The sequence below is a fragment of the Festucalex cinctus genome, chromosome 4 (assembly GCF_051991245.1).
Source record: "Festucalex cinctus isolate MCC-2025b chromosome 4, RoL_Fcin_1.0, whole genome shotgun sequence".
Lineage (NCBI taxonomy): Eukaryota > Metazoa > Chordata > Actinopteri > Syngnathiformes > Syngnathidae > Festucalex > Festucalex cinctus.
Window position 1 is genome coordinate 18,279,633 of NC_135414.1, and position 15,050 is coordinate 18,294,682.

Below are 15,050 nucleotides of genomic sequence, written 5' to 3' on the forward strand. Positions count from 1 at the left end.
CATGGAGGCGGGGAATAAAAGAATGCAACATTTTCTGAATTCAAAGTGAAGAGAGACAGATTCATTGAAAAGGGTACCCTCTTCATGTGTGCAACAGTAAACCCTATATCTATGTCTTGAATTTGGGGGGGGGGGGGGGGGGGGGGGAATATATATATATATATATCATATTTTTATTTTACAATAAAGAAGGTTTCGGTGAATGCGCATAGGAAACTGGTGGGGTTGAGTGCCTCCAACAAGGTTAACTCATTCACTGCCTTTGACAAGTATACTTGTCAATTGTATTTTTTAGAGCGGTGCTAAATGGGGGCGAATCTGAGCATGCTCCACTGTAAATATCAAACTTGGAAACAACTTTACTGATGCCCAACCACCGGTAGATGACATCATTGCCCCATTTTATAGGAAATAAACACAGTCCATGGGAGAAATGGCTGTATTTTGGCAAACCTACATTTTTCTGCTGTCAATTATAAAAGAACGGGACGGGACAAAAAGTAGGGAGTCTATTCTGTTATTTGGTAGATTCGGTTTATATATAATTATTGAATGGAATATCACGTGAGTATTGGAAATGTAAAAATTTTCTATAATGACTGGCAGTGAATGAGTTAATTAAGAACCACTGCTTTACGACATTACATACTGTCTTACAGCTGTTCTTATCTGCAGGTAGCTCCAAAAAACAACTGAAAAAAATTGTTCAATTTAAGCTAAGGTCATACTAATTCAGTGGGGAAAAAATTAAATGTATTGTAAAACTGTTGCGTGTAGGAATTGGCACATCTGTTTGTTGCTTTTTTCCTCTCTTTTTGTTCTGTGATCTTCTGGTATAATCCGGTATAGTGTAATCATCTACATATTAGCATTAGTATATTGTACACACTGTTTTGTAACCCAAATTAACACACACGTAGGCACCCGACAGTTTCTCTACGGCCTGGCCATTGGAACACTTTGGTGAAGTCGATTACTGTGTTTGACATTGAATACACGATACCAGAATATGAAAAGGATGAAAAAGGGAATTCGAAGGTAATGATATTTTCACTTGACTTTGCACAGCAAATGAAGTGGGTGTACTCTAGAATAAACACAAATACATGCCAAGCCAGCAGAGCAGCAAATCGTATTGGAGTGTTAGCTGCTGATTAGATACGGTATTCTGCGGTGTTGAACGTCATGCAATTTTACAGGATTCAACAGTGCTCGTCATGGAGGAAAACCTAAATGCAGAAAAGCACGGGATGACGAAACCCCCACATACTGTATATATCCATTTATGTGCATCGAAAAACAACCTGTGAGGAAAAATAGCAATATTCTATTTCCTCCTACCTTTGATAAATAACCCATCCTGAGAATGTAAGTAAATACCAAGCAACCCCTATCAATTAAAACAGGTCTGAGCCAAGAAAGTGCCATATTAGTGTTGCAAAGTTTTCACAGTCACACTCAGGGAGGGATCGAATACATTGCAATACTGCTTACTGTAAAAATTCACAGGTTTATAATGCAGCACAAACGTCTGGTCGACTATAAACTGATGTCTTGCTGATCTCAAGTAAAATAATATTACCTTGTGAAAGACGGAAGCATGTTAGCATGAAGGTTTGTGTTAACATGTCTCTAACTTCAGCATGACACCAGAGAAAAGCCTGCAAAGGGGAAAGAGCAGGGAAAAGGATATATGCAAATGCTTTCGAGGAGGGCACTAGCACACTCTCAAATCCAGCATGACATTGGAGCTGACAAAACCCCCAAAAAGGTCCGTGGCTCCACAAATGCAGACACAATGAAGAAACGTCTGGGGAGCCTTCATCAGTGAAACGTTCAAGAGCTCACATATCCTCACTTGGAGTAAAAACTTTACAATGAAAACTGGCTGATACTCAACACTAAATTTGTCACGATTATGAAAAATGTGAACTAATTATCATGTTAAATCCATGCTAGTTTTCTTTCTTCCCACAAAATTCGCATTAATATTAGTAGCCGTATACAACATAAACTGAAAATTGTGTGAATATGTGTAGAAATCATTTTATAATTAGTAGTAGTAACTTTTATCATTAAATAGGAACCAGCGATTTTGTGACGTGCAACATTCAATATTAAGACTGGCAAGACAACAGGTGCATCATTTACTAAACTGTCGACGATCATAGAAAAGTGAAAAGAACTGAACTGAAGAAACCACTGTTTTGTTTCCATATATCAGCCAGTAGTACAGGCAGAAATCCAAGGAGAGGGAGGTTGGGAGTAGAGCTTTCCGCTGTCTGTAGGAGGATATTTAATTTGACTGAGCACACTTGGCTCCTCGGCCTTTAGAAAAATACACAAGCAAACAAGGTCAAAGTTCAGCGTGAGCGCGCTCCTTAAAATGTGACATTAAACTGGCAGCAGATAAGGAGGTCACCGTCTCCGTCGCTCTCGGAGTCGCTGAGCTCAATGCAGAAGCCACATAAGCACTATGATTGATTGCGCTGCTTTGCCATGCGCAAGTTTTGCTGATCAGTCTCCAGAGTCTTCATGCAGCTCTGGCTCGACAGTGGCCGCTTGCTCACTGACTCCATATTGAGCTTTTGTGTTTAAGCCACAAGTTCCAGCCGAGGTAATGTGAAAAAAAGGTTATATATTCAATAACTCACCCCTTTAAGTCTCATGGGAAGCATGTATATATTTGTTTTAAGCAGCATTACTTTTAAATATAATATTAAAATCCTATATTAAGGATATAGAGCCATGATCACATTTCTAGAATACAGGTGAAACTATCATGTTGGATATGCAGTTTCTTCTCATTGAAATTGGTGTCTGGTTTTGGTTGGCATAAATATCGGTACCTTCCATTAGTCAAGTTTGGATGGGGTGAATTACTGTCCACTTACAGCTCAAGAATGTCTAAAAAGAAAAACCTGTCAATCCCCATCTAGTCCATCTTTCCAACTCGACCATCTGTCATCCACTGCGATGAGATTTGCCTCTTGTGCCTCTGATTTTCACACACTCAGTCTCCTCATGCTAATGGAGTCATCCTTCTAATGATTTCTCATCAATGAGCTAACCAGACCCCTAAAACCTCTGAGGTCAAAGGGGGGATGTGAAAATATACTGCTAATCAAGTAAAGCTGACCCTTTCATGCATGATAAAAACAGGATCAAGGCTTGTCCAATGACTGGTTCACAGGCCATCACAGAAACAAAGCACGGAGCAACATCAATATGGAGTTCGGCATCTTTTAAACACAAGCAATCTTACAAACCTGTTGGTGTTGCTAGGTAAGTGAATGACATTTTTAGTAACCGACTGACTAAATGTGAGATGCAATTTATGCGAATTGAAATGCTGAAACTAACTGTATGGCCTGAAATAACAATAATTTTTTGATAGTTGTGTTCAAAATAGTGAGTTAAAAAATGTGAGATCTCAAAATCCTGAGTAAATAATTTTTATTTGCGTGCATTGGGAACATTGTGCTTTACATTCCAAAATATTTTTTTTAAATTACAAAAAAACAAAAACAAAAAACAAAACAAAAAAAACAACAACACACAATTATACTGGGTTATTTAAATAACTGCATGAACTAAAAAACATCTTTAAGATTCTGGGAAATTACTAATTTCATATTTGATTGTATAAACACTATTTCTGGGATTTGTTTCATATGTGTGTTACATGTTGTTGACCGACATCTTGCACCTGATTAGACATTAAGGATGATTTGGAAACATGACACAATTCCTCCACATTTCTTGGTTTTATTTCATAAACATTTGTTACCACCTCACAAGTTTTCTATATGTTTATAATCAGATTACGCCTTCGACATATAGGTTATTTTGAAGGGAAGTTTGTACTCTGTACTTGTTTTTGTCTTCATATTATCATCAGTTGTTTTTCATCAAAATGGTTTGAAGAAGATATCACAATATGCATTATGAAGATTCCCCCCCCTCCCCCCCAAAAAAAACAAAAAAAACAAAAACAAAAAAAAAAAACATTAAAAAAACACTGATGAAACGTTAATTTGCGTTTTTGATGGAAAATCAGGGATTACTCCCCAAAAAGTAAAACATCTGTTAAAAAAAAAAAAATCTAAAATATATATATGACTGACTTCAGACTTTCTTTATCACTTGTTCAGTGGAATAATCAAATGCCAATGTTCCCCCATTTCCAGCATTTATAACCTCTGCATCAGTTCCCCTCCCCCTCCAACAAACTCAGCCCCAAACATGCCGCTCACTCATCCACGGTGCAATACCATTTCTCAGAGAGAAGCACAGAGCGCGCCTCTCTTATCTTCTGCGTTTCAGCTGTCTGAGCTAATTCAATAAACTTCAGAGGAACAAAATGAATACAGGAATAACGGATAGGGGATGGCAACTGGGGGAGGGTGTGCACAAGGGAATAGAAAGCGGCAAAGGTGGCAGACAAGAAGTAGCAAAACAAGAAAACCGAGCAAAGTAGATGCAGGCCAGAGTGATTAAAAAAAATGGCTCTGTACACACACACAAGCAAATTGCAAAAATCTTCTGATGATTTAAGGAGAATATGATGCCACTCTGCCTTGAGGCCGCCATCCTATTCTTCATTTGTTCAGCGCAGCATGAGTCGTCCTCATGCCTCCCGTTACTCCTGCTATTATGGGCAAGTGCAGCACACAAAGTGCCCCGTGTTGGAAAATCGGCACTAGGAAAACCTTCCGGCACTACGTTGGGAAATAAATTGCTTCTGCTAATGCTCCTTTCATTACGGCACAGGCCTTTAATTGTGCTGCTGACACTCTGTGTGACTGCGGGGATGATGGGAGGAATGTTGTGAAGACAAGCTTGACGGCTGAGCACCAAGATGCAGGCTAGCACGAAGAAACTAGTGACAAAGAGAAAAACAAAGCTATAAAATATTATCTTTAACAAATAGGAATAAAATTACAGAGATAAAGCTAGTTTCACATTTTAGCTAGTTGACCAAACTCTCCCTACATGTGGCACAACATAACATTATGACAACATATGACCTCCCTACAAAGCTAATTAAATAAAAAGAAAAATTGGTAAGGCTCCACATACTGTATGACACCAAAATTTTGTATTTTTTTATGTTTGGTTATGGGTAAGCTGTCAAAAGGAAAATCTTTGGGGAAAATAAATCCAAATTTCGTGAACGTTACATTACAGTATGGTGCTAAATAGGATTAATGAGACCAGGAGTTGATATCAATGATAAATAGTACTTCATTTATATAGCACTTTTCAACCTTACAAGGCCCGCAAAGCACTTTACATTTGACTACTCATAACGCAGCATCAGGAGCAACTGGGGGCTCAGTATCTTGCGCAAGGATACTTGGACGTACGTGCCACGACATGGGATCAAACCCACAAACTCTGGGTTTGCACGACCACTACTCTCTACATTTTTAATGAAACTACTACTACTACTACAAGGCATGTTTCAAGTACTTGTCACACAGCGAGTAGCAAGGTGCCTTCAGTGCATGACATATCTATTGAAATGTCTTACTAATAACCAGTATAGATTATCATTATCATTTGAAAACACTTAAAACTGCCATGCAGCCATGGGGGGAAGTTCATTTCAGTCAAGAGGCAACTTAATCGGGAAATGGTGACACCCCCCCCAAAAAAAACAAAAAAAAAACGGAAATTGTGCCCAATAATGCCAGGCTCGAAGGAAAATCTCCAAAAGGTTTTTCATTCTCACAAAACACAGACCTGTACAATGTCAACTGTCACTTAACCCCACCCACCACCACCACCACAACCATTTTGCTGGGCTACCGAAGCAGGTCAGGTATGAAGGGGGGGACTTAATCAAGTTTTTTTTTTTCTAGTTACAAAAGACCCTCCACCCACTATAAGCAGCAACATGCTTGATAAAACAATGGGTCATAAAACAGAAATGTCTGACTCGACTTCAACAATGTTTTACCTGATATAAACTTGATTCTTAAGAGGCATCAAAATGATCAAGTATCATGTCATGACATTTTTTTGCATCGCATGACGACTCGTGTGCATAGCAACACAGCAACTCCAGACAGCCACTTCCAAGGCCACTGTGTGTTTCATTAGCGATGGAGAGGAGCACTTAACCATCAACCCCACTAGAAAAGCACAAAACAACGAGGCTTGCTAAATGTAAAGCAAACAAGACGACAGAGCCATCAACAGCCTACCTATGGCCTTCTTCTTTTGCACTGCATTGACAGTCAAGAATGTAAAAATGATACTTAAAACATCACTTTTACATCGTAAAGTTTTGAATTAAGGAATTAAACTTGTGTTCAATTGCTGGCGTCGGGCCAAAACCTTTTACCTCCAAAATTGTCATTTTTCAGGAGACCCCAAAGACAGCAAGTTTGTTCAGCCATTAACATTGCATCATCAAAGAGAACAAGGCATTTGCAACACTTTAGATTGGTCAATAAAATGACTAGATTAGATTTTTGAAAAAGTATGAGATTTACCAAATTGTGACTTCTGAGATTTTGGCCCAACACCAGTGATATGTGAAATGGGTATACTAAATTAGGATTAATGCTCGCCAGAATCATGAATTTGCAATTTGAGTATAAATACAAAGACAGTAGGCCTACATTAAATAAAACTAAAACTAACCTTGATGTTATACGTCCGCTAAGACAACCAGTACAAAGGAAAGGGAATAAAATGTTGCTTTTTTAAAAATGTTATTTCTTCAGCCTTCAAGTTAATGCAAGTTAAGTGATACTTGGCTGTCAAATTCCTCAGGCGGCCATACTAATTTATGCACAGAAAGATAAAGATGACACTGCATTTTTTTCCTGAAATAATTGACGTAAGGTGCACTCCTGTTCTCAATGACGCAACCATTTGGAGTTGGATCCCACTTGGGATGTAGAGGGGAAGCATCAAAAGCATGGTATGAAATATATGATGACATTATTTCCATTTCTCTTTGCCAGGGGGCACAAGAAAGATGAGATGTCAAGATAACTCAGTTGTGAAAATAACTTTCCCACAGCACAGTTTGTTCAAGAGTTATCATTTCAACATATTACCGCAATCACCTTACGGTCGGGTGGAAAACACAAAGTTAAATTGGTTCAAACCTATTTACAGGAAGGGTCGCACCAGAGTGCCGAGGTATTAACAATGACACTTTTAATACAGTGTACATTTCTTATCAGAGGCAGCCATGCAGAGTAGGAGAATATTTCCATGAGAAAAATGATTCAGGCAACTCTTCAAGCGAAAACTCATCTCTTTTCAGCCCTTTTAGGTTCATTGTAAATGTGCATGGAATCAGGTTTACATAATCCATTCATTGTAAACGTGTGGAATGTGAATACAGTCGTGCATGCTGACCTGTAGGTGCAGTTATACTAATATAATATTGTGAAAAAAGTGACAAAGCAAGTTCCAGCATTAGAACAAGCACCAAAAGAATCCTACCAATGCATTGCTTGATACTGGAGTGAGGAAGGAATCCAGCCACGCATCATGCTATAGTCTGTGTTTGTACTGTATGTTGGTTGACGTGCAAATATTTTAATAAGCTGACCGCGACCAGTTTAGATAAGCTTGTGTTGGTATTGTTTTAATACGAATGCGGCAACAGATAGGCTGATTGAATTAATGGCATGCCTGAATGATTTCTGCTGTGTCTGTTACTTTGTCTAAAAGAGCACAAATTGTCTTCTTAATCACTTACAGGGAGACCATTTTGCCATTTTTGCCTTTTCATTGTCTTTTTCTCACCCACTGTCAGTAGATAATCACAAAGCCAGTGAGGAGAGATCGTCCATTAGTTAAAACAATCAGGCAATCAAAAATGAAAGGGAGAAATGTCTAACTGGGTCAAGAACATAGCTGGACATTATTAGACCAGGGAAATTTACATGTAAAGTTGACACTCAGTGGTTACAAAATTAGATACAGCTGCACAATCGAAAATAAAAGCTGTGTCACAAATGCTCTTTTTACAAGGACAGTTTTGCCACTACAACAGGGCCATATTGAAATGTGACGGTTTAATTGTGTGTAAATAAAGAGTTGAGTCTCTGGAGGACATGTCCAATCATCACGTGTGAACTGAACAATCAAGTAAATCTTGTCTTATCTATTTCTGAAAAGGTGTCTGTGAGCAAATTGTAACACAGTAAATTAGCCTCCATGCTAAGTTCCTCTGTTTCGCACCCTAGTCTTGACTTTTTTCACCACACTCTGGGCTTCACTTCTGAAGCAGAATATGCTTGCTTCGTTCAAACTCCCAGCTCTGCCCTCGGTCACCATGGTAACGAAAGCCAAACTCGTGATTGCTTGGTGAGCCGTGACTCATTTTCACGAGACCGGGCCGCCTACTCAAAACAGATACATTTCGGGAAGACTTAAACGTGCTTCGTGGAGTTTGTCACTTTTTTACTCATGACTGCCACCTCTGGCTGGAAGTGTAACTGCAGCCTCAAATAAACTTGTTTTTTCTGTTTTCTTAGAATCTGAGCTCAAATTTGGGCTGTGCTCGAAGCTGGCCTGGTTTAGGCTTTTTTTTTCTTTTTTTTTGCCCATTGGGCATCAGTTTTATGATTAAATGCAACAATTTACAATATTTAACTTCAGTAAACCTTAATACTAAGATCTGAAAAAAGAAAAAAAAAATCCAACATAAAGTCCATCTTTGCTATTTTTTGTGTCACATGCAGGCCTTTGCAGACACAGACACACACAAAAAAGTGTGTGTCTGTTTGTATTTCGGGCTTTCAGTCTGGCCCACGTTCTACTCAAATTGGATTGGAAGCCATTAGTGTCCCAACTCGAAGCATATGTTCCAAGTTGTTGAGCATTTCATTTCACGAGACGATGGCGAGGGGGCTGAAGCAAGAAGAAAACACACACACGCAGACACACTCACACACATTGAGTGCACAGAAAAATAAACCAGACCTGGACTCAGTCTGTCGCTCACTTCCAGACACAGACAGACGTCCCATGATGCCGGCCGGGAATGACCATGAACTTCAGGGTCACATTACAAAGCATTATTGCCACTACTACTGTGGCATGCATGTTTTCATATGTAGCTCATAGAGTGATACCTTCTGAACTGAACAAAAGGCACTGCTGTACTCCATCACAAAATGTAAATACTCCCTCTAGGAAAGAGAGTGGGGGGGCATAAGAGGAGATTGTATTTCAAAAGAGAAGCAACCGTCTCGCTTGAGTTATTGTTCTCCTTCCTCATTTCTTTTAGCCACAACTTTATCCGTAAATACTTTGGACGCACCGACAGAGGAACCTCGAGCACGTCGGATCATTATCTCTCAAATATAAACAAAACTTTACTTTTCTAGAGCAGTGTGCGTATTCTATGAGAATTTAAACATGGCGGGGGGGATGGGTTGCGTGTGTGTGTGTGTGTGTCTGATCCTGGGGTTCCCAGTCTGAGTTTTTTAGGATGACGGCGTAAAACACTGCTGGCTCTGTGGAAGCCAGGAAACAGCCTAATGCGTTTATCCAAACACATATCTCGAGAGAGGCCCCCTTGCCTCATCACATCCCCTTTCTAACGGAAAGCTTCACCTTTGCAAAATAAAGCAGAAAAATGTCAATAAACATCATCTTAAATGGTGCTTGTTTGAGCCACATTTCAAAAATATTTACGTATATGCGCTAGGGGTGTGAATTGCCTAGTACCTGACGATTCGATTCGTATCACGATTCACAGGTCACGATTCGATTCGATACCGATTAATCCCGATACGAATTTATAAGTCGATTGTTGCGATTTTTTTTCATTCAAATTTAGAAAATACTAATCAGTACGCTTGTAGAGTGTAAGATTTATATGAAAATGTATTATTTATTTATCTGAAATTTCAGTCTTATAGAGGTTGTAATCTGTTTCATGTTTGAACAGCATTAAAATAAAATATTAAGGCTTAATGTTCCGTTCATATAACATTCTTCCATGCTCAAGGTGTGAATCCTAACCCGAAGTCAGACGTTTTGTTGAATATTTTTCCATTAAAAATGGAAGTTTAAAAAACACACACAAAAAAAAAAAAAAAAAAGGCAATGATGATAAGACGTTGAATCGGTAAGACTACCGAATGAACAATTCTGAGCTCTTTAAAAAAAAAAAAAAAAAAAAAAAAAAAAAAAAGATTTTTTTTTTTTATTGAATCGATTCGAGAATCGCGCGATGTAGTATCGCGATATATCGCCGAATCGATTTTTTTTTAACACCCCTAATATGCGCTAAAGTAATTAAAGATGGCCACAACAAATAAGCTTGCATTTCCCCTTTCATCCACAAAAAAAACATTAGCCACACTTTCGCTTTCTTTCTAGTCTTCCCCATTTTTCTTTGCGTCCATTCAAACGTACGGTACGGTCAATTGGTGCAACGCTGCCATTAAAAGCCTGAGATGAAACACACCACGACACCATAAAGAAACTGCGACAAAACCTGCCACGTTTAATCACAAAGGTATGAAACTAAACTCTCGAGGGATATAAATTGTGTGAGCAAGCTCAGACATTGCACCGGAATGCGTCCTGTGCTGTCCGGCACGGTAAACCTAAATTCAAATTGAGGTATTTGGCCTGATTTATTGCCGCCTGTGCCAACCAGTAAAATGAACTGACATAACATAAACTGCTAGGTGACCTTGTCTCCTTTTCCACATTGGAGGGACCAACACTGTGCCGCCAGCTTTTCTCACAGCTCGCAGGAATTCCAAAACAATACGGTGGGAGCAGTTTGTGAACACTACCAACAACAAGCGGAAGGTCCTATTTTCAGTCCTATAATTTGACTACCTTGAGCTTGCTAAAGTACCGCTTGAATGTCTTACATGCTTTAAGTTGAACTGTACTACAGCTGTCAAAATGAATCAACAAGTAATCGATTACCAAATTAACTGACAACTTTAATAACTGAGTAATCATTTGGAGCCATTTACAAATTGTCCAAATCCTCTGATTTCAGCACATCACCAGTAATTGTTCACTGATTTCTTTAGTCCTTCATGAAAGAAGACTGATTGTCTTCTGTGTTTAATCAAAATAAGACATTTGCAAACATCTGTTTTTACTTTGGAAAATAATGATCAAACCGGTAACATACATTAATCCTCCACCATTAATCCTCCAATCCTTTTTTTTTAATCACTATACGAATACAAAGTACAAAATAACCACAAATGATTGGTTAATAAACAGTAATCAAAGAAAAAAATGCTTTTGTAATACACATTAATGCAACATTAAAATGAATCCAATTAGTCGATTAATTGATTGAATAATTGATGGATTAATTTATTCTAAAAATATTAAATAGTGACACCACTAAACTGTAATTTTTTCAATTTGAACCAAATATAAAACTTTAAAAATGATAATAATAATAATAATAATAATAATAATAATAATAATAATAATAATAAATAATAAATAATCTGCAACCAATATATATTGGATGCATCTTTAAAATATAATGCTGTTCAAATGTAGTTTTTGGTAAAACAGCAAAATGCTAAAGAAGAAAGAGGTTCTAGATTTAAGCAGTATATTTTTCTGTGAAAATTATCTTTGAGTCTTAATTTAGAAAAACTTTTAAAACTCTAAACAGTTTTTATTCTATAAAATATCAAAAGTTCAATAAAGCTAGTGCGCCTTTCAATGTTTATATTTTCCCTCAAACTTTAAGTAACATAACTATAACAGATTAAGACAAAGTCCTGTCTTCAAGCGCCTGGCACGTATGTCACAAGGCATGCACGTGTGTCACGCTTGCACTTACATGTGGACGTGCGGAGGTTGAAAGCGGCTCTGGTTGATGTTGTAGTGCGTGAAGGCCTGTGTCGGGTTGGAGCTGTACTCATCCACCGTGATGGTCACTTTGCCATGAGCCATCCTTCCGACGTGTGGACATGAGACGCCGTTCGTTCACCGGGATTCAGCAGCGACGCGTGCAGCGGACATCCTTTGGAGCGGCTCACAAAAAGCCCAGGAAGTCACTCGCCACCCCAGCAGCAGCAGCCACAGCAAACGCCCGGCTCACCGACCCAGCACTCTTGACGGCTGCACGAACAAGAGAAAAGACTTTAGCGACATGACACGGGAAGGAAACAACCGAACAAATGGGTTCTACTAATAAAAAAAATTTGAAAAAAATCAGTAAAGAACATTTATCACTAGCCTATATCAGCCTATTGACATTTAATAAAGCATAAAGCAATTTTGCCTTTTCGTGAAAAAAATAAAAATAAAATAAAATCAAGCAACATCCACACGGACCAGCGGAACCTGCCCGCGATACACAAAAATAAAACTTTTGTTTTCCCGTCCTTCTAAAATTATCCTGTTGCATTGAATCCCTTTTGGGAAGCCCTCAAAAATTCTTGCATAACTGTAACAGTTTTTAAAGAATTCAAAATCAATTATTAACATGAATGAAGAAAAGCAGCTAAAAGAAGCGTGTCCGTGCATCATCAGCACTCACTCACCGCGACAGTTGTGTCTGCTTGGACCCTGAGCCTCCCTCCTGTCTGACCTCCCTGACTGGTCGTAAAGTGCCCGCTTCAGGCTTTGACACGTGTTTTATAACGCAGCCCCTGATGCATACACATCAGTATTAAAGGGGTTGGGAAAATATAAAAAGAAGATTGCCCTCGATTTACAGCCTGTCATCTTTTTTGGAGGGAAATCAACAGCTCCAGAGCTGATTTAATGGTTGCATGCAGTTAGTGAATATGTTAAAGCAAACGGCATGCCAATTCCAACAACAAAAAAACCTGTCCCAAGTCCACAATAAACATTAATGTACGCCATTAATTGAGGGTCAGCCGGGGATGTGTTTTATGAATTTGGGTTACTATGATTGATGCAAGCTCAGTTCTGGCAAATATAGCAAAAGACACATTTTTTCCAGTTACCATTTCATGCCAAGAACAGACCCTTCCAGATAGCGTAGTAATTATCAAACACAAAAACAAAATGTGTTCACATATTTTTAAGGGCTGCATTGTAATATCAAATATCTCATGAAATCCTGTCTCCATCAATTCTTCCAGGCCTGAAACGTTTCAATTAATTTCAATACAATTAGATGCACACATTATTTTACTTTCTTATTTATAAATCCTAAAAAGAACACTTTATTTGTTTGTTTATACGTATTTTGCACAGGCAAGTCGCGCAATTGTGGTTGAACGTGTTTATGCATTCACGCATGTGCGCGTCTATCTGCTCAAACTATCTCTACAATACATTATATGGCTACTGTAGCAACGATTAGCCCTCTAGCCTAGCGTGCTAAACCTTCTCCGACAGTCCCTTTCTCGATCTGAATCGTGTTGCCTCGCAGCTCCTCACTCAAACCGTTTGACTGTGACGCCGGTGCGCGCACATTTTCTGTCCGTGTAGTGTGCACCGCAAACCGCACAGGCTTCAACTTTCCGGTTGGAAATCACCCAGGAAAAGCAAAAAATAAAAAAAGGGGTGACGGCGGATAAATTGACCCTTTCGGTCAGGCACCGCGCAGAACACACTCGCGATGCGTGTGTGCTATGTGCGGCTACCCACGACCGCCTGCTACACACAGAAAGGTCCGTGTAGTCCACAACTCGGGTCCTGTTCTCCTAAAAAGCAGCCAAAGGAGGTCAGTGGCAAGTCAGCCTCGCGCTAACCTCTTGTTCCTCCGCGGAAATGACAAGCCACCTCAAAACGGCGGCTTTGTAACGCTAACAGCACATTGTGTCGCTCCTCTCCCCTTTCTGCCCTTCCTCCCTCTTTCGTTGCTTTCAAAGGCGAGTGGAAAGGATCCGATACCTTCGTCGTGCGGGGTTTTTGTGCGTTTTTTGGTGCCAAGCCGGAGGAAGAGCGTCGGGTCGGGGTCGCCCTCTACGCGGCGGAGAGGCAGGGGTCCATGCGGCAGCGGAGAAGAAGAGCAGGCGGGGGAGAGCAAGAGCACAGCGGCGGTCCGGGCTGGCAGAGGTATTGTGCAGGTAGGGCAGAACCTTCGACCCGGTGGGACCTCGGCTGGCTTCTGTGCAAAGAAACCAGACAAGAGAGCGAGGGGGAGGCGGACGAGAGACGCTGACAGACAAGCGGGAGGGGAGAGGGAGTCTGAAGAGAGCAGCCTCCCACCGACGGTGCAGAGTGTAGTGAATCGGAGTTGCCACTGGGGTCAGAGAGCAGAGAGAGCAGAAGCGAGCACAACCCCCAGCCACCTCCCGTGCGCGCGCCCTCACCGGCGGGCACACGCGCGCGGCTGCGCGGGAGGGAGGGAGAGCGTGGAGGAGCGAGTCCCGCGCTTCCCTCGTGCTGCCTTCAGTTGCAGTCGGAAACCATATTGCCTGCTAAAAAAATAGATAGATAGACAGACAGACAGACAGACAATACAAAACCCAACATAGCACTCAGATTAGAATATGTCTAATATGGAAAAAGCGTACAAACGTAATGTGATGTTATACATCATACTCAACAGAGATATTGAGTATTATATGTGTTTTAGTGTGCAAATCGCTATAGATGCATTTTGAAAGTCAAACATGTCTTGCTCTGACTTATCAGAAGATGCTGTGAGTATGGATTATAAACGTGATTGGTTGAAGAAACAGTCCCATTGCAAATATTGTTTATGTTACATTATAGACATGGCAGTGCATACAGGCTGAAATCTGATCGGACATAACATCCACATAGACTGAATGGTATCAGGGCAGTCAAGAGATATGAAATCAAGAGACTATTAATAAATTAATACAATTCTAAATTTGGTTGTAAATGTCGGTCGGGGTTTCTGATAGTGTTAGTTTAGTTTAGGCCTGTACAGAATAACTGGATGGCTCTGATGGTCCACGACTGCTATACACTGACTGACAAAATGTATACCCACTCTAAAAACGCTTATAAGTGCTTATAGAAAATAACCCCAAACTAACTATCAATTTTTTATACTGCATGTCCTTACTAATGTGTCAGCTGAGTTGGTGCCTATCCTGGCTGACGTTCGGCGAAAGGTTGGT

The 15,050-nt window shown here is 39.9% G+C and overlaps 2 protein-coding genes across 9 annotated transcripts in view; one reads left to right on the forward strand and one right to left on the reverse strand.

Moving 5' to 3' along the window:
• The window catches only part of mpped2a (metallophosphoesterase domain containing 2a), a 47,307-nt gene extending 32,971 nt beyond the window's left edge, over positions 1–14,336 (reverse strand). The window contains exons 1-2 of one of the 3 annotated variants that reach the window (XM_077519437.1): positions 13,849–14,336; positions 11,819–12,099 (exon numbers count right to left, since the gene is read on the reverse strand). In XM_077519437.1, coding sequence (XP_077375563.1) covers positions 11,819–11,931 — 113 coding nt within the window. In that variant the 5' untranslated portion in view covers positions 11,932–12,099; positions 13,849–14,336. Of the gene's footprint in view, positions 1–11,818; positions 12,100–12,524; positions 13,679–13,706 lie in introns of those variants that run through there. The other 2 variants (XM_077519438.1, XM_077519439.1) reach the window with 2 other exon arrangements.
• The window catches only part of LOC144017648 (uncharacterized), a 51,964-nt gene continuing 50,209 nt past the window's right edge, over positions 13,296–15,050 (forward strand). For 5 of the 6 annotated variants that reach the window (XM_077519440.1, XM_077519444.1, XM_077519443.1 and 2 more), the window contains exon 1: positions 13,296–14,024. In XM_077519440.1, the coding sequence (XP_077375566.1) occupies positions 13,587–14,024 (438 nt within the window). In that variant the 5' untranslated portion in view covers positions 13,296–13,586. The remainder of the gene's footprint in view (positions 14,025–15,050) is intronic. The other variant, XM_077519445.1, reaches the window with a different exon arrangement.